Source organism: Staurois parvus, unplaced genomic scaffold, assembly GCF_062004578.1.
Source record: "Staurois parvus isolate SC_StPar_1 unplaced genomic scaffold, SC_StPar_1.0 ptg000224l, whole genome shotgun sequence".
In the NCBI taxonomy this organism is placed as follows: domain Eukaryota; kingdom Metazoa; phylum Chordata; class Amphibia; order Anura; family Ranidae; genus Staurois; species Staurois parvus.
Window position 1 is genome coordinate 1,169,277 of NW_028318020.1, and position 19,490 is coordinate 1,188,766.

Sequence of the window (19,490 nt, forward strand, 5' to 3'; positions counted from 1 at the left end):
GCGCTGGCGTTCCTCCGGTGATAATTTAGGCCGTGCCAGACCTAGCTGCATAGGTTCCGGAACATCTCCTGGTGGTGGGTTCTGGATGCTTTGTCGGGTTGGTGGGCTGGGGCCTAGGAATGGACCCCAGGTATTTCCGCGACCCTGGCCGGACCTCTCAAGCCTGCGTTCCCGCAGTCTTCGGTCAATCTTAATTGTCAGGGCAATAAGGTCTTCTAGAGACTCGGGAACCTCCACCCGGGCCAGCTCATCTTTCAAGGGATCGGAGAGTCCCATACGGAACTGGTGCAATAGAGCGAACTCGTTCCAGCGTGTGTCCCCCATCCACCGCCTGAAATCAGAGGCGTATTCCTCTGCCGCCCGCCGGCCCTGTCAAAGCGCATATAAGGTCGCTTCGGCAGAGGCTGCCCGCTGTGGGTCATCATACAAGATGGCCATTGCTTCAAAGAAACTATTGACCGATCCCAGGTGAGGATCATTGTTTCCCCTTAGCCGGTGGGCCCAATCCTGGGGTTCACCCTGTAGTAGTGAAATAATGAATCCTACCTTCACGTTTTCGGTCAGGAAGGTACGGGGTTGTAGCTCAAAGAACAAGAGACAGGAGTCGCGGAATGACCGGAAGCGTGTGCGGTCCCCGTGAAAACGCTCCGGTAGGGGTACTCGGGGTTCTACCATAGGGAGCGGGGCGGAAGCCCCTGAGGCTGGCTCCTGAGCTACCAGGGCCGGGGGTGCAGAAACCGGGGCCTGTGGGGCAGGATCAGAAATAGAGCCAGTCTGGATGCGATTCTCCAGCTGCATGCATCTGTCCTGCAGGACCGTTACGGCCTGCGTCAAAGTAGCTAGGTGCCTGCAAATTTCCTCTAACGGGGAGGGCCCTCCTCTAGGCTCAGTCATGGCCTTTTGGTACTGTAAGGGACCGCCCGGCGGTACCACTAGCACTCCACTGGTCGGATGTTCCCAGCGCACGGAATCTAAGCCCCAGGGTACTTGTTCACCAGGGCCCCTGATGGTGGGGATGGACTTGGAGTACCCCAGGACCAGGTCGTGACTACTGAGGACACCCGTCAGTGGTAGGGGTATTCGCCAGGGGCTCCCACGGGAGAGAGCCAGGTATGAGGAGGTCTGGAGACCCCGTAGAGAGGGACGGATGGATGGATGGATGGATGGCTGAGCAGGAGCAGGGTCATACAAGCCGGGTCGGTAACTATGGGGACGGTGCGGTACAGAGCAGCGGGCAGAGAATAGTCGGGTCACACGCCAGGTCAGCAACAGCAGGTCAGATCCAATAGGGGGCATACAGGAGAGAGGTCAGGCAAGCAAGGGTCAAAACAGGAGAAAACAGCAAGGTCAGGGCACAATCCGGGTCAGCAACTTACTTCAGACAGGTTCACAGGTTCACAGGTTCACAGGATACAAAAGACCAAAAGGCACTGAATGACAGCTCAGGGCCGTTTAAATATCCCGCCCTGCGCTGTCATTGGTGCCAGGCGCGCGCCCGCGGTCACTACTGCGCATGCGCGAACCTGATTGCCGCGGTCGGCCAAGTCCCGGCGCTCGCGTACAGGGAGGTGTACTGCGTCTGCGCCGGGACCAGCGGCGCGACGATCCCCGACACTAGTTAAGGAATTACTTCAACTGCTCAACATCCATAAAAGCCGGACTACCCCTTATCACCCTGAAGGTGATGCTCTCCCTGAGAGATTTAACAGAACTTTGCTTGATATGTTAGGTACTCTACAGGTTGATGATAAACGCACTTGGAGTCGTAAAGTTGAAGCCATGGTTCATGCTTACAATAGCACAAGACATGAGACTATGGGATTCTCCCCTTATTTCTTAATGTTTGGAAGGGCGCCTAGACTGCCAATAGACCTCTTGCTAGGGGTCTCCACTGATGGTGTCGATCATCAAAGTCACTATCAGTATGTAGCTCGTCTGAAAGATACCCTTAAGTCAGCTTATCGTTTGGCTGAAGAAAATGCTGCCAAGATAAATGAAGGGAACAAAAGGAGGTTTGATCGTTGTGTGAGATACAGAGAATTGAAACCTGGTGACCTGGTATTGCTTAGAAACTTGGGCCCTTCTGGGAAGCATAAATTAGCTGACCGATGGAGGAATGAGATTTTTACAGTGGTGAGCAAATTACCTGGAATTCCTGTGTACAAAATAAAGGGACCAGAAGGTAGAGTAAAAGCTTGGCATCGAAACCATGTGCTCCCTATTCCTCAAGTCACTGATGATCATGACTCAGAAGATACTGTGGGAAGGGACTCCCCACAACCTCAGGCTAACATTACAACTGACCCTCCTGACTCTAATGAGAGTGACTGGACTGTAGTTCCTGAGATTCAGAGCCCAACAGCTTCTCCTCTTCCAAGAGAGTCACTGAACCCTAGATCTCCAGAGTTTGTGCCTGAGTCAGTGAGTACGCCTAACCAAGGATCTAGTTCTACTCCACAATCAGTGCCATCACTTCCCATGACACAAAGCCCTCATTCAGTACCTGAAAATCAGGGATTACCTCATAGGGAAGTGCATAGAGGAGGAAGGGTTAGACATCCACCACCTGTTTTAACTTATGATACTTTGGGTGATCCCAGCATCATTCCTCAGCCCCATCTATACCATGCCTGGGTAGGGGCAGTATCTAATCTGGTCAATATGCTACCTGTATTTGCATCACCTGGCATGTATTTATACTAATCTGTTGTTTTCTTTAGCAAACCATTGTAATGGAGAGAGGACAACGTTGTGTATTTGAAATTGAATTTCATTATTGTATATAATGTGACCTTCCTTTGACGGGACGTAAAGGTTTCACCAGGGGGAGAGTGTAGGGAACTGTTATTTTATACACTAGTTGTGGTTTGTTTATGTTCATATACAGCCACTACCATAGAGGTCCCATTACAGACAAGTCCCTAGGTGTGCTTCCTGCCCCTACAAGGAGGTCAAGAAACCCCGGGATGTTATATAGTTTATTTTTCCAGGAAGTATCAGGCAGAGGGTTCCAGCCTGCCATGTGCTATGTATCTGGGGAGAACTGTATGGGGATTCTGTGAGTAATGATCCAGATTAACAAGGCTGTTATCTATGTAGTTGTTACTGAAGCAGATTAGGTCTGCCTCTGTTATATTTCAACTTCTGTATAGGAACCCTAATATCTCTGTAAGAGAGAGATTTGTGGTTCATTATCATTATTCTATTTACACTGCAGAATCCTTATAGTTGTCTATATATATATATAGATCCGTGTTTTCACCTGCATAAGACTGTCAGGGGAACTTTCTGTTAATTGCAGTGTATCTTTGCAGCCTCTTTGCTTAAAGCCATAGCACCCTTATTGGTCTGGATCTCCCTTTAGCTAGGATTAGCATAGGGAGCGTTGGATAGATTAGGCTAGAGGTAGGTTAGGCATCCGACGGCCACTTAGACAGATAGAGGCCCGGTTGCAGTGACAGCCCAGTTTAGGGATAGGGACTAAGAGTGAGGATAGATAGAGCATTTTATCCTTTTAGGTGATGCATCGCTGATCTTCAGACAAGCAGTGCAATCATCCGCATGTTACTTGGACGCCATCACAGCATCTAAAGTGGAAGCGTGCATCTTATTGACTCTCACCTCTCCAGGGGCCCCTGCAACCGGACTGCACTATAACCCACGGTTGGAGGTATTCTGTATACTACATGCACATATACCCGGGTATAATTGCAACCTCCCAATTTACGGTAAATTGTAATTCCTGAATGTTATTCTTATGCATCCTGTTTTATGTGGCTGCTTTATATAAACTTTGCATTAATCTCATACAGGTGTGGTGACATGTTTTCATGTTAGAAATATAAGCTGGGTGCATTAATACTGCTATGTATAGTTACTGTAAGTTGTCTACCTGTTACATTCCTAGAAAGGGGTGAGTCTCCTCAATTGCAGGATCCCTATTCTAGGTGGAGGCACTGCCATTTGTATTATCACAACCCCCTCTTCCATATAGCGAAGGCTCAGGATTGCCTACTCATATACAGGTTAGCGCCATAGCTTGTTTGGTGTGGGCCATTTCACATAACCCCCCCAAAACAGGGCTACAGACACAAATCAGAAATAAAGGACAGAGTGTTAGAAGGAATGTAGGGGTTCCCTTTGTGACCTGGTATAGTTCCCTGAGATTTGGTGAGATTATCCAAGAGAAATGGAAGAATCCTTATTATGAGTGTGTCATGAATGGGGGTGCCAAAGATTTGGGTAAGAGGGAGGCCAACTGACACCCAAGGTGTTGTCCTCCATTATGTATCCTTGGCAATCAGTAGATTGTTGCTAGAACCCCCCCATGTTCCCCGGTCAAAACACAGGTAACAGCAGTACAATAGCATGCACACTCTAATAGCCCATGGCTACCACCAGGTGTCAAGGACACAAGCCTAGCTACCCAAGGCACGGACCTTGTTTGGTGTAGTAGGAAATAAAGGCAGAACTTGATTTTGGTAGGATAACCCTGCTGTGATATAGTATTCACAGCCTGCAGTACCTCTTTATACACAGGGCTGTATATGACATGTTCCTGACCACTGCACTCTATACACAGGGCTGTATATGACATGTCCCTGACCACTGCACTCTGTACACAGGGCTGTATATGACATGTCCCTGACCACTGAACTCTATACACAGGGCTGTATATGACATGTCCCTGACCACTGAACTCTATACACAGGGCTGTATATGACATACTCCTGACCACTGCACTCTATATACAGGGCTGTATATGACATACTCCTGACCACTGCACTCTATGCACTGGGCTGTATATGACATACTCCTGACCACTGCACTCTATACACAGGGCTGTATATGACATACTCCTGACCACTGCACTCTATACACAGGGCTGTATATGACATACTCCTGACCACTACACTCTATACACAGGGCTGTATATGACATGTTCCTGACCACTACACTCTATACACAGGGCTGTATATGACATACTCCTGACCACTACATTCTGTACTCTGGGATGGAAATCACATACTCCTGACCACTACACTCTGTACTCTGGGATGGGAATCACATACTCCTGACCACTGCACTCTGTACTCTGGGATGTAAATCACATACTCCTGACCACTACATTCTGTACTCTGGGATGGAAATCACATACTCCTGACCACTACACTCTGTACTCTGGGATGGGAATCACATACTCCTGACCACTGCACTCTGTACTCTGGGATGTAAATCACATACTCCTGACCACTGCACTCTGTACTCTGGGATGTAAATCACATACTCCTGACCACTGCACATTGTTTGCAGGGCTGTATGAAGTAGTCTCCTGACCCCTGCACTCTGGGCCATTATTCATGGTGAACCAGAAACTGGATGACCTGTAAAGGCTTGTAAAGTGTCTCCTGTGAGAAATGTTTGGCCCCCAAAGATCCCCATCGTGGCCCCGACACACACAATTCTTTTCACTCAATCAATTCTTTATTATAGTTTTACTTCTAACAAGATTGTAATCATAGAATCAGGAAATAACAAAGGAAGGAATCTGATTGGTCAGGGAGATCCCTTGTCTGGAATGTGGGGGCGGAGTCATTATTATTGGTGTACAATACAATACACAACGTGTTCCATTATTATAACAAAGTATTGTAGAAAAGATCCCAACATGTGACATGGCTGAATGAATGCTGGTCATATTAGTCCATCTATTCTCTAAGTGGGGTGGTAACTATTGGGCCAATCCCTTTTACAAACCACACATATTATCGCCCTTCAAAGTGAAAAGAGAAACGCTTTGCACAAAATCAAAGAGTAGAAATATTTTCCGGTGGATCCCCTCTACCCAGACCCCATATGTAGACATAGAACAACAAGCTGTGTTCCCTCTCGTGCCGCACTCCTCCAACCACCCAAACCCACACAGAAGCCAAGGGAAATAATGAGAGGAAAGTTCCCCCCTAGTTTGGGGCGGAGTTCTCCTTCCCTCCTGTTGGGGGATGGGAGAAGGATGGACTGAAGACAGAGAGACGCTTCGGGGTCACCACTGTTCTGTAGAGCCTTGAAATGAAGGACATCAACTTCAGAAGTTCTTGTTGTCTGTGTAAAGTTCCCCGATAACGAGATCTGGGCTCTCCCGGCTTCTAGCTCTGTAACCCGCTATATCATTATCAGGAAACGCAACTCCGACACCCAAGAAGGGCTGAAGTTGTGTCCTTCATTTCCAGGATCTACTGACCACTCTGCACCCCGACATTTACTGCACTTCATCCATGTCTTTGGGGGCCTCTCATCTCCTTATCAACTGTTTCTTCCATGATGAAGATCAGCCATGGAGTATATCTGAGGTGTATATCAGGGTGTGCTTCTTCCCCACATGAGAGCTGGGATGTCCAGTAACATTCATCTAGAAGACATTTCCCGCACTCAAGGTACTAATACACCTCCGGGGTTGTGTGGGACCCCTGATGTACAGGAAGACAGGACTTCAGAGAGGAACATTTCCCTCACTCAGGACAGGAAAGTGACTTCTGCCCCGTGTGAGATCTCTGATGTTTGTGAAGATTAAACTTCCTTGTAAAACATTTCCCACACTCAGGACAGGAATACGGCTTCTCCCCTGTGTGAGATCTCTGATGTTTGTGAAGAGTAAACTTCCTTGTAAAACATTTCCCACACTCAGGACAGGAATACGGTTTCTCCTCCATGTGAGATCTTTTATGCACATTAAAATGGGATTTAGAACTGAAACATTTCCCGCACTCAGGACAGGAATATGGCTTCTCCCCCGTGTGAGATCTCTGATGTGTGTAAAGATTGGACTTCTCTGAAAAACATTTCCCGCACTCTAGACAGGAATACGGCTTCTCCCCTGTGTGAGATCTCTGATGTTTGTGAAGAATAAACTTCCTTGTAAAACATTTCCCACAGTCAGGACAGGAATACGGCTTCTCCCCTGTGTGAGATCTCTGATGTTTGTGAAGAGTAAACTTCCTTGTAAAACATTTCCCACACTCAGGACAGGAATACGGTTTCTCCTCCATGTGAGATCTTTTATGCACATTAAAATGGGATTTAGAACTGAAACATTTCCCGCACTCAGGACAGGAATATGGCTTCTCCCCCGTATGAGATCTCTGATGTTTGTAAAGATTGGACTTCACTGAAAAAGATTTCCCACACTCAGGACAGGAATATGGCTTCTCCCCCGTGTGAGATCTTTTATGAACATTAAGTTGGTATGTAGAATGGAAACCCTTCCCGCACTCAGTACAGGAGAACCTCTTCCCTGTTGGAAGGCCGGCCCGGTCCCGCACAGTCTGAGGTTCCTCAGGATACGAGGAATCCGATGGTCCATCTACACTGGGTGGTGCCGGATGAACATTGGAGGGAGTCGGGTTTTCTCCTGGACTATACTGTGTGATATCCTCATCTTCTACTTTCCAGTCTGGAGACAAAGTGAGACAATCCTCGGAGGTTTTCCTCATCTCCCGGCCATGGACTAAAATACAAAGACAAAGAGGATTACTACACAGGAGCTGATTGGTTCCCCCAAACCAGGACTCCGCCCACATCAGGCAGCTTGGTCTCTGAGGAGCTTACAATTCCACCCTCAAGGGAACTAGGAAATGGCTCCTCTGATCTCCTACCAGGTCATTTCTTTATTCATGGACCTTAGTCAGAGAGTGAGGAAACAACCAGAACTGTCTTTTATAGGAGGGACAGTGATGAGGGGATTATAGGACGAGGGTCCCCACCCCCTCTATCACTCATCGCCATCTTCCCAACACAAGAAGTACTGCACTTCCTTATTTAGTCCATGATTTAGTCATGAAGAACAGCGGGGCTGAGCCCCACCAGAGGTCAGAGAGTGAGGATGGGGGGAGAACAACCAAGATGAAGACTGGACTGACCCTGAAGACCACCATCATTGGGGTATTGACTCCTCCCTCATTATCACTTTCTGTTTAAGGGTCCAAAGTTGGAGGATGTTATCACATTATTATCACCATGTAAAAGTCTGTGCTCCAATCACATCATCCGATATAAAATGTCCAGCTGGGAGGAAATGGGGGGAACAAAAGAGAATCCATATTATGTGTATATATAGCAGTGGGGGGAGGGGGAGAGCAGAAGTCAGGACTATGTAATGTACAACACAGAGTATTTAGTGCAGGGGTCAGGAGTATGTAATGTACAACATGGAGTATATAGTGCAGGGGTCAGGAGTATGTAATGTACAACATGGAGTATATAGTGCAGGGGTCAGGAGTATGTAATGTACAACATGGAGTATATAGTGCAGGGGTCAGGAGGATGTAATATACAACATAGAGTATATAGTGCAGGGGTCAGGAGTATGTAATGTACAACACAGAGTATATAGTGCAGGGGTCAGGAGTATGTAATGTACAACACAGAGTATATAGTGCAGGGGTCAGGAGTATGTAATGTACAACATAGAGTATATAGTGCAGGGGCCAGGAGTATGTAACGTACAACATAGAGTGTATAGTGCAGGGGTCAGGAGTATGTAATGTACAACAGAGTATATAGTGCAGGGGTCAGGAGTATGTAATGTACAACAGAGTATATAGTGCAGGGGTCAGGAGTATGTAATGTACAACAGAGTATATAGTGCAGGGGTCAGGAGTATGTAATGTACAACATAGAGTATATAGTGCAGGGGCCAGGAGTATGTAATGTACAACATAGAGTGTATAGTGCAGGGGTCAGGAGTATGTAATGTACAACACAGAGTATATAGTGCAGGGGTCAGGAGGATGTAATGTACAACACAGAGTATATAGTGCAGGGGTCAGGAGGATGCAATGTACAACATAGAGTATATAGTGCAGGGGCCAGGAGTATGTAATGTACAACATAGAGTGTATAGTGCAGGGGTCAGGAGTATGTAATGTACAACAGAGTATATAGTGCAGGGGTCAGGAGTATGTAATGTACAACAGAGTATATAGTGCAGGGGTCAGGAGTATGTAATGTACAACACAGAGTATATAGTGCAGGGGTCAGGAGTATGTAATGTACAACACAGAGTATATAGTGCAGGAGTCAGGAGGATGTAATGTACAACATAGAGTATATAGTGCAGGGGTCAGGAGTATGTAATGTACAACATACAGTATATAGTGCAGGGGTCAGGAGTATGTAATGTACAACATAGAGTATATAGTGCAGGGGTCAGGAGTATGGAATGTACAACATAGAGTATATAGTGCAGGGGTCAGGAGTATGGAATGTACAATATACATTATACAGTGTAAGGGTCAGGACTCATAATATTGGTATTCAGTAATCAGTAGAACATTAAATGTTTACTGTAGACAAGTTGCAGAGATCCCACACCGCTGCCTCCCATCTCCTGAGACTGCACTCAGTGACTTGGGTCTGAGACACTACAGACATATCCCTCCACCCGGCACAGCCAGCAGACCACAGAGCAAGGAACCCTGGGAGAAATATTCTGTCAGAGATCTTACTAGACCCGGGCATGGGGAAGGAGACTCAAAGCACACATCCCAGGTGCCCAGGTCTAGTAACACTTATGGTGATGAGCGAATCGAACCAGGCGAACCGGAATTCGATACAAATTTCAGGAAAAATTCGATTTGCGTCGAATCCGAAATTTTGCCTACTTCGGGTGCGCGAATCGAATTTTTCCCGATCAGCCGGCAAAAGTGTCCCTGCAGAGAGCTCCGCTATTTCTGACATTTCTCTGACAGTTCCTTCACATGTACAGCGGTTGAAACATTGTATCTATTAGTTTCCATTTAGGATACAGATGTTTCAACCACTGTACATGTGAAGGAGCTGTCAGAGAACTGTTAGAAATAGAGGAACTCTGCACATACACTTTTTGCCGGTTTGGAATTCTTATTTTCATCCTACTTCTTCTTCTTCATCCTCATCCTCATCCTCAGAAGAAGAAGAGGATGAGGATGAAGAAGAAGAAGAAGAAGAAGAAGTAGCATGAAAATAAGAATAATTCCAAGCCGGCAAAAAGTGTATCTGCAGAGCTCCTCTAAGTGTATCTGCAGAATGTCATTTATGGAAACAAATAGATACAATGTTTCAACCGCTTTATGGAGTGAATGTCACAGAACTGTCAGAAATAGACAGAAACTGTCACAGAACTGTCCTTCTTCTCATCCTTCTCCTTCTTCTCATCCTTCTCCTTCTTCTCATCCTTCTCCTTCTCCTTCTTCTCATCCTTCTCCTTCTTCTCATCCTTCTTCTCATCCTTCTTCTCATCCTTCTCATCCTTCTCCTTCTTCTCATCCTTCTCCTTCTTCTCATCCTTCTCCTTCTTCTCATCCTTCTTCTGCTTCTCCTTCTTCTCATCCTTCTCCTTCATCTCATCCTTCTCCTTCTCCTTCTTCTCATCCTTCTCCTTCTTCTCATCCTTCTCCTTCTTCTCATCCTTCTCCTTCTTCTCATCCTTCTCCTTCTTCTCATCCTTCTTCTCATCCTTCTCCTTCTTCTCATCCTTCTTCTCATCCTTCTCCTTCTTCTCATCCTTCTTCTTATCCTTCTCCTTCTCCTTCTTCTCATCCTTCTCCTTCTTCTCATCCTTCTCCTTCTTCTCATCCTTCTCCTTCTTCTCATCCTTCTCCTTCTCCATCTTCTCATCCTTCTCCTTCTCCATCTTCTCATCCTTCTCCTTCTCCTTCCTCATCTCCAAGGGCATTTAAATTAAAGGTACAGTGTTCTGCACTAATTTAAAGGCTCTCTGAAGCCTAGAAACCCTTTTTATAAGTTATCTTCGTAGCGAATAAATTCGCATCGAATCAAATTTCTTCCTGAAATTCGCCGAATCAGCCGAATCAAATTTTTGAATACTTCACTCATCTCTAGTGAAAATGAACATTTTGCTGCCAGCTGAACCCCAGAACCTCCATAAATCCAGTCTAGATACATAAATTGTGTCTGCAGCACAGAGAAGGAAGATTATCCGAGAGAAATCCAGGAATACAGGACGGGAAACACAGCTCAGGAAAGTGACCAGGGGATTACAGGCTGATATCACCCAGTCCCCGCCCTACTCTGGACCAATCAGTGAGCAGTATGGGTGGAGGAATGGATTTAGTGTTCATGACCCACCTGTGCTGATCTCTGTAGGAGTGTCCTCCTCTATAAATGTCCCCGTTATTCCATCCTCCTCCATAGACTGCTGATCATCCCTCACATACACCTCTTCTTCTTCTGCTTTCACCTCAAATTCTATATCGATTGGATCTCCACTCTAAATCCAGGAAATGAGAGAAAATATCATCTGTAAAATGTAAGGCCACATAAAAAATCCACACATCATCACATGTCCATGTTCTAGATTCTCCCTCCCACCGACCTTGTAATAGTGAGGGATGGTGTGACCTTCCTGTGTGGAATCCCAGGAATACAGAGGACGGGGACATCTCTCTGGTGGGTTCCTGGTATTAGGTGGCTCCATCATATCCTTGTGTCCTTCTGAAAACTCCTCCATCACTCCATACTCCTCATCCTCCTCTTTATACTCTTCTTTAACATCAATATTATCATCCCCGAGGATTCCACTCTGAAAGATATAATAAAACATTCATTGTAACAAACATGCTGTGTATAAATCACAACTACCAATAATTATCATCTACCTGATGATGGGGAGGGATGGTGTGACCTTCCTGTGTGGAATCCCGGGAATACAGAGGACGGGGACATCTCTCTGGTGGGTTCCCATGACTGGATCCATCTGTAGGAAACACACACACTGACTGAATCCATTGTTTCTATGTGTTTATCAGATGATGGGGGATCTAGGTGGATCCTCCGTACTGCTCTCTCCTTTACAATAAAGTCTCCTCTTACCCGGTGATGTGAGGGGCGGCTGATTGTCCATCATGACGTCCTTGTAGAGATCCTTGTGTCCTTCTAAATACTCCCACTCCTCCATGGAGAAATAGACAGTGACACCCTGACACCTTATAGGAACCTGACACACACAATGATACAGTCACCATCCAGACACATCCCTTGTCTGTTACTGGAGAATGTCCCAGAATTCCCGGCACCGCTCACCTCTCCTGTCAGCAGCTCCATCATCTTCTTGGTGACTTCTAGAATCTTCTGCATGTTGTGTCTCTCAGGGTTTAGGGAGTCACATGGAGGCACTGTGATGGTCATATGATCACCTGACTTCAGAAGAGGAAATCTCTGTATTGAGGAACCAATAGGAATATCATGTTGGAATCCCAGAATCCTCCTCACCTCTCCGGTCAGGTCTGTGTTTTATTAATAGAGATAAGAGTGATGTCATGTGACCTCCCAGAATCCTCCTCACCTCTCCGGTCAGGTCTGTGTTTTATTAATAGAGATGAGAGTGATGTCATGTGACCTCCCAGAATCCTCCTCACCTCTCCAGTCAGGTCTGTTTTATTAATAGAGATAAGAGCGATGTCATGTGACCTCCCAGAATCCTCCTCACCTCTCCGGTCAGGTCTGTTTTATTAATAGAGATGAGAGTGATGTCATGTGACCTCCCAGAATCCTCCTCACCTCTCCGGTCAGGTCTGTGTTTTATTAATAGAGATGAGTGATGTCATGTGACCTCCCAGAATCCTCCTCACCTCTCCGGTCAGGTCTGTGTATTATTAATAGAGATAAGAGTGATGTCATGTGACCTCCCAGAATCCTCCTCACCTCTCCGGTCAGGTCTGTGTATTATTAATAGAGATAAGAGTGATGTCATGTGACCTCCCAGAATCCTCCTCACCTCTCCGGTCAGCAGGTAGATGATCTCCAGGGTGAGGTTTAGTATCTTCTCAGTCATGTGACTCCGGTCCTCCTCCATCCTCATTGGTGCCATCATGTGATCTATACAGGTCTCCTTGTAGACGGATAACTTTGGGAAATGAAAGTAAGAATGATTTGGATGGTATTGGTCACACAATAATAGGATGTGGATGTGAGGGGGGAATAGGAGGGTTGCTGGACATTGAAGAACTACTCCCCCCATGGGAAGACATTTTGTTTGGACTGTTTAGTGTTTACTACAATTTTGAGGTCCGGGGTCCCCTTTACTCTGTTGGGTTTGTTTGGTCCCTGAACTGGTTTTGATGAGTTTTAGATCTGCAGACAAGGAATGATTATTATTATTATTATACAGTATTTATAAAGCGCCAATAGTTCGCTCAGCGCTGTACATTACAATGGGGGACAGAACATGTGACAGAACAATACCAATACAATGCAAAACATGAGGGGATTGAGGGCCCTGCTCTTTCGAGCTTACAATCTAGGAGGGAGGGGATGGTGGCACAGGAGGAGATAGCTGTGGGGGATGGAGTGGTAGGAAGAGTGGAGGAGGTCAGCAGGTTAGGAGGGGGTGGGGAAGGCTTCCCTGAAGAGATGTGTTTTCAGGGTGCGCCTAAAGGAGAGGAGAGTAGGTGATAATCTGATGGGTTGGGGAAGGGAGTTCCAGAGGATGGGTGACACCCTGGAAAAGTCCTGGAGGCGGGCATGGGAGGAGGAGACCAGGGAACTAGAGAGAAGGAGGTCTTGTGAGGAGCGGAGTGTGCGTGTTGGGCAGTACTTGGATATTAGGTCAGTGATGTAGTTCGGGGCAGTATGGTGGACAGCTTTGTACGTCAGTGTTAGGATTTTGAATTTGATCCGTTGCGCAATCGGAAGCCAGTGGAGGGATTGGCAGAGGGGGGTGGAGGACACTGAATGGAGGCCAGTGGAGGGATTGGCAGAGGGGGGTGGAGGTCACTGAGTGGAGGCCAGTGGAGGGATTGGCAGAGGGGGGTGGCGGAAACGGAGCAGTTGGAAAGGTAAATGAGTCTGGCAGCCGTATTCAGGATGGACTGAAGCGGGGATAGCCTGTGGTGAGGCAGGCCAGTGAGGAGGGAGTTGCAGTAGTCTAGTCGTGATATGATGAGGGAGTGGATGAACTGTTTAGTGGTTTCTGGGGTTAGGAACGTGCAGATTTTGGCGATGTTGCGGAGGTGGAGTCTGCACGAGTTTGTTAAAGATTGGACTTGGGGCTGGAAGGATAGGTTGGAGTCCAGAATGACACCCAGTACTCTGGCCTGCAGGGCGGGTTTGATATTGGCGTTGTTGGATGTGATGGAGAAGTCAATGGGGGGTGGGGTTCGGGCTGGGGGGAAGACCAGAAGCTCGGTTTTGGAGAGATTCAGTTTAAGGAAGTGGAGCGACATCCAATCTGATATGTCGCTGAGTAGGTGTGTGATTCGGGCTGAGACCGAGGGGGTGAGGTGGGGGGTTGAGAGATAGATTTGTGTGTCGTCGGCATAGAGGTGGTAGTTGAAGCCGTGAGAGTGTATGAGTTGGCCAAGGGAGGAGGTGTAGATGGAGAAGAGAAGGGGCCCAAGGACAGAGCCTTGAGGGACCCCAACAGAGAGGGGGAGTGAGGGGGAGGTGGTAGCATTATAGGTAACGCTGAAAGAGCGTTGTGACAGGTAGGATGAGAGCCAGGAGAGAGCAGAATCTCTGAGGCCGAGGGAGTGTAGTATTTTGAGGAGGAGGGGGTGGTCAACTGTGTCGAAGGCCGCAGAGAGGTCAAGGAGTAGGAGCACTGAATAGTGGCCATTAGCTTTGGTGGTTAGCAGGTCGTTGGAGAGTGTGAGTAAGGCGGTTTCGGTGGAGTGTAGGGGATGGAAGCCGGACTGTAGGGGATCGAGGAGGTTGTTGTCGTTGAGGTGAGAGCTTAGGCGGGTGTAGAAGAGGCGCTCGAGGAGTTTAGATGTAAGTGGGAGCAGGGAGATGGGTCTGAGGTTGTTCGGGTCATTGGTGTCCAGGGAGGGCTTTTTAAGTATAGGGGTGATGTGTGCATGTTTCAGAGGGGAGAGGAAAGTGCCGGAGGAGAGGGAGAGATTAAAGATGTGGGTGAGGGAGCGTAGGATGGAGGAGGAGGGAGGTCGTAGGAATTGTGAGGGGATAGGGTCGAGGGAGCAGGTGGTGAGGCGGGCATCAGAGAGGATCTTGGAGACTTCCTCGATGGTAGTAAGGTCAAAGGTGTGGAGTGTTGGGGGGCTTCAGTATGAGGAATGTAGGGTGGGGTGGAAGTGGAGGTCAGAGCAGTGGTGGGGCCGTGGGAGAGGGGTGATGAGGGGGTAGCTGAGTGAGGGGGAACGGGGTTAGAGGGAGTTTGAGGAGTGACGAAGTCCCTGCGGTTTATGTCGAGGGGGAGGGGGGATGAGGGGGTAGCTGTGTGAGAGGGGACGGGTTGAGAGGGCGTGTGAGTTGCGGCGATGTCCTTGCGAATTGTGTCAATCTTGTTTTTGAAGTGATTGGCAATCTCAAGGGTGGTGAGTGAGGTGCTGGGTGGAGGTGGGGGTGGAGAGAGTAGAGAGTTGAAGGTGGAGAAGAGTCGGCGAGGATTGGAGGAGAGGGCCTTGATGAGAGTCAGGAAGTAGGCTTGTTTGGCTGCGTGGAGGGAGGAGGTGTAGGTGTGGAAGGCAGATTTGTAGCGGGTAAAGGCTTGTTGGGATTTTGTTTTGCGCCATAGTCGCTCCAGGGCACGACTGTGTCGTTTGAGGGTTTTGGTGTGATCAGTCTGCCAGGGCTGGAGCGGTCGGGGTCTGATGTTGCGTGTGGTTAAAGGCGCTAGTGAGTCAAGGGCTGCTGACAGCGCGTTGTTGTAGGCAGTCATAGCCAAGTCGGGGCAGGACAGGGGGAGGATGCTGTCATGGAGTTGATCAGCTGCGGAGTGGAGGGGGGCAGGGTTAAGGTTGCGGAGGTTACGGCTGGTAGTAGTGTGACATTTGGAGGGGTAGGCGTTGGAGGACGAGGAGATAGAGAAGGTAATCAGGTTGTGGTCAGAGAGAGGGAAGGGGGTGTTAGTGAGGTTGTGGGGAGCGCAGCGGTTGGAGAAGACAAGATCAAGGATATTACCGTCGGAGTGGGTGGTGGATTGTATGCACTGTGCAAGTGTAAAGGAGGAAGTTAAGTGGAGGAGACGGGCTGTGTCCGGGTTGTCAAGGTTGACAGGGATGTTGAAATCCCCAAGAATGATGGTGGGTAGCTCAGAGGAGAGGAAGAAGGGTAGCCAGGAGGAAAAGTCATCCAGGAAGCGGGGTATGGATCCAGGAGGCCGGTATATCACAGCAATCTTCAGGGGGGTTGGGGAGAATAGTCGGACGCAGTGGGCCTTGAAGGAGGAGAAGGATAGGGAGGGGGGGTTTGGGAGGACTCAGAAGGTGCTCTGCGGTGACAGGAGCAGACCAACCCCACCACCTTTACGACCGTTGGGCCTGGGTGAGTGGGTCCAGGTGAGACCTCCGTAGGAGAGTGCAGCAGGGGAGGTAGAGTCAGTGGGCTGGATCCAGGTTTCCGTGATCGCTGGGAGGTTGAGGGAGCGGGAAACAAAGAGGTCGTGGATGGCGGTAAGCTTGTTGCACACCGATCGGGCGTTCAGGAGTGCGCATGAAAACGGGGGGGAGATTTTAGGGAGCAGGGGGACAGATAAAAGGTTGCGGGGGTTGCGGTAGGACGTGGAGGCGGGAGGGTGTTGTGTGGGTGAGGGAGGTGGTGGAGGGCCAGGATTTGGGGAGATGTCCCCCGCGGCTAGGAGGAGGAGAAGGGTGAGAAAGGTGGCATGGGAGCGGGATGTGCAGGAGCGTGAGAAACTACTAGTGGAGGTGTTCGGGTCAGTGGGAGAGCGGAGTAATAGGAGGAGGTGGTGGGTGCCATAGAGGGGCGAAGGAAGCAGTGAGGACACAATATACAAATGTTTAGGAGGAGCAGAGGGATATAGTGAATGGATTTTGAGAATGGAGGAGAGGAAAATGAGAAGGAGGAGTGGAAGAGGCATTTTGGGGGGGTGATGAGAGCAGCAGTAGGGAGATGATAGCAATAAGGGGGGAGATGTACAAGTTTTGGGGTGGAGCAGAGGGGTAAAGAAATGAGATTTGGGAACAGAGGATAGTAATATGAAGAGGAGAAGAGGGGTGTATTATATAAAGGTACACGTAAACCGAGTGGGACTCAGGTATGTAAGAGAGGTTTCCCGGGGTGGTTGCTTGCAGTCTGTCCAGCGTGCAGTAGAGTTTCTTGTTGGTGTCTTCCTGCTGCTTAAGTTCAACTGCTGTGTTTAACTGCTTCGCACTCTTTCGAAGCCGCACTCAATCTGAAGCAGCACCCTCATCAGAGACTGTGCCCCCCATCAGAGATCTCCCCCCATGAACTGATCTAAATTTATAGGGAGATGCTCAAATGAGCATTCAACTCCACCCCAATTAGAAGCTGATAAGGCTCACATGAATAGTGGGGGATGTTTCTTAGGAACCAGGCTACAGTCATAAACTGGGTGCAACTGGAGGTGAGGACTGGTCAACATACACAAATATAAATACACTATTTGTTCTGAATATAACAGGAGTGAATGTGATTTTGAGTTAGGAGTGGAGGTAGGAGAGATGCATTACCCAGAATGATAAATCTGATCCTTCCTATGACTAGTTTGCTCTGAGGCAGTGCTGTGAGGTCAATGTCGGCTCATCATGCAGGGATGGTCACTTTACATCACCCGACGCCCGGGACATGTAGTTCTGGGGGCAAGTATTGTTTTTAATCTTTATCCCTGCTGAGGGCAAGCCGCAGGGCTCTCCTTTCAGGTGCCAGCCTGTGTGTGTGATCCTCTCCTGTACCTACTATGCTTCCCCGGCTCTGCTTGCCCATCTGTGGGCCCGGGTCAGCGGGTGTCGGAGGGTAGAGGGGCAGAGGAGAGCGGACACGTTCACTCCCTTCTTGTCCTGACCCAGAAGTGACATTATGACTGATTTCCCAACCATCGAGGCCGGCAAAGAATGTAATGCGGTGCGATGTGCTCTACATTACATCCAATGGAGTACAGAGGAGACATTGGGGGTCTTTTAGACCTTGGATGTCTCAATAAAGAGAACCTGTCATCAAAAGTCATCTCATAGAGGACTTTGTCCCCTCAAGTAAAAATGTTTTTTTAATTGTAAACAATTAAAGTTACACCCAAGTATATAACTCCTCCCCTTAAAAAATGTTGAGGCTCCCCACCCCCACATATATGGACACCCAAACATAAGAGCACACGCTGGAGGGCCTACACGTGATAACATTGATTGTGATACACGTTACATATCGCCGGTCACACCAGAATGAGAGGATAATTCTAGGAGCAGACCTCCTCCGTACTCTATACTGATGACCTAGAAGGGGCTATAAATGTGTCACCTATAGATAATACCGGGGACTAAAGGTTGTCACCATTTCAGCACACACAACTTAAGGTTTGACATGTTGGATATCTATTTACTCGCTGCAACCTCGGCTTTTATATTTTTGCAAATAAATGGGTCATTTATTGCTTTTTTGATCCCTTTGGCATTTCCTAGACTTTGTGATATTTTGTGACATAAAAAATTAGACCTGCCACTTTTTTCTCTAAAGTCTCTACTTTCAGAAAAACAATGTGTACAGTATTAACAAGGCACACTTGAATCGTACAATTCAGAAAGGCACATCATATAGAAAGGGTAAAAAAGAAGAGAAAGGAAAGGAGAATAGATCCTAAGTACATGAGAAATATAAAGGAAAAGTAGACTGAATGATATATGTGTGAACAGGACACGTCAATCAACCTTCACATGGAATGCCACTATTCATGTAGTAAATGTCTCTGAACCTTCCATGATTCCCATTTTCTATCAGACAAGTGCATCTTGTCCAGTAAGTTATAATGAATTCTCTCCATGAGCATCACAGCATCTACTCTATGTAACACAGAGGCCAATGGTACCGTGATAGATTCCCAATGTAGGGCGATAGCCCACAAAGTAGAAATACAAATAGTATGTATCAATGTCATAACATTATCAGGAACTCCCGGGATACGAGCTCCCAATAGGAAGACTGTATAGTCAGACGTACCGGAACACCCACCAGTGAAGTCACCAACTCAGATATCCTGCACCACACCAAGGATAAAGTTGGGCAAGCCCACAACGTATGTCCCAAAGTACCGGTGAGGCCGCAGCCCCGGAAACATAACGGGGACGTTTGTGGGTACAAAACGTGTAGCCTTGACGGGTATAATACCATCTGGTTAATACCTTGAGGGCCGTCTCACGGACAGAAAGAGATTGAGAGCTCTTACATATGTTATCCACCGTGGAATCCCAATCCTCATCCGAAAAGGTGATACCACTATCCTCCTCCCATTTGTGTCTCTATAAAGGAGGTGTGGGAGAGAGACTGACCAGGAATTGGTGATACAGATCAGAGATAAGACCTTTGCCCCTGGGATAGTCACGGCTAATACGTTCAGAAATCGGAGATGAAGGTGTAAGGCCAAAATGCGAGTTAAAAAATGTCTAATCTGCCGATAACGATGATATTCACGAAGCGGAACATCACAAAGTCCGCACATCATATCAAAGGGAATATAAGATCCTCCACTTTGACAGTCAGACAACCTAATAAAGGATCTATTGTACCAC

At 47.8% G+C, this 19,490-nt stretch overlaps 2 protein-coding genes across 2 annotated transcripts in view; one reads left to right on the top strand and one right to left on the bottom strand.

Moving 5' to 3' along the window:
• The window catches only part of LOC149460606 (uncharacterized), a 345,151-nt gene that overhangs the window by 294,539 nt on the left and 31,122 nt on the right, over positions 1-19,490 (top strand). The window contains exon 6 of the mRNA XM_089679458.1: positions 4,466-4,481. Coding sequence (XP_089535584.1) covers positions 4,466-4,481 — 16 coding nt within the window. The remainder of the gene's footprint in view (positions 1-4,465; positions 4,482-19,490) is intronic.
• LOC149460619 (uncharacterized) lies at positions 5,463-11,343 on the bottom strand. The gene is made up of 3 exons (XM_089679446.1): positions 11,336-11,343; positions 11,122-11,261; positions 5,463-7,501 (listed from the first exon to the last, which is right to left on the bottom strand). Exons 1-3 carry the CDS (start codon positions 11,341-11,343, stop codon positions 6,507-6,509), a joined length of 1,143 nt encoding a protein of 380 aa, XP_089535572.1. The 3' UTR covers positions 5,463-6,506.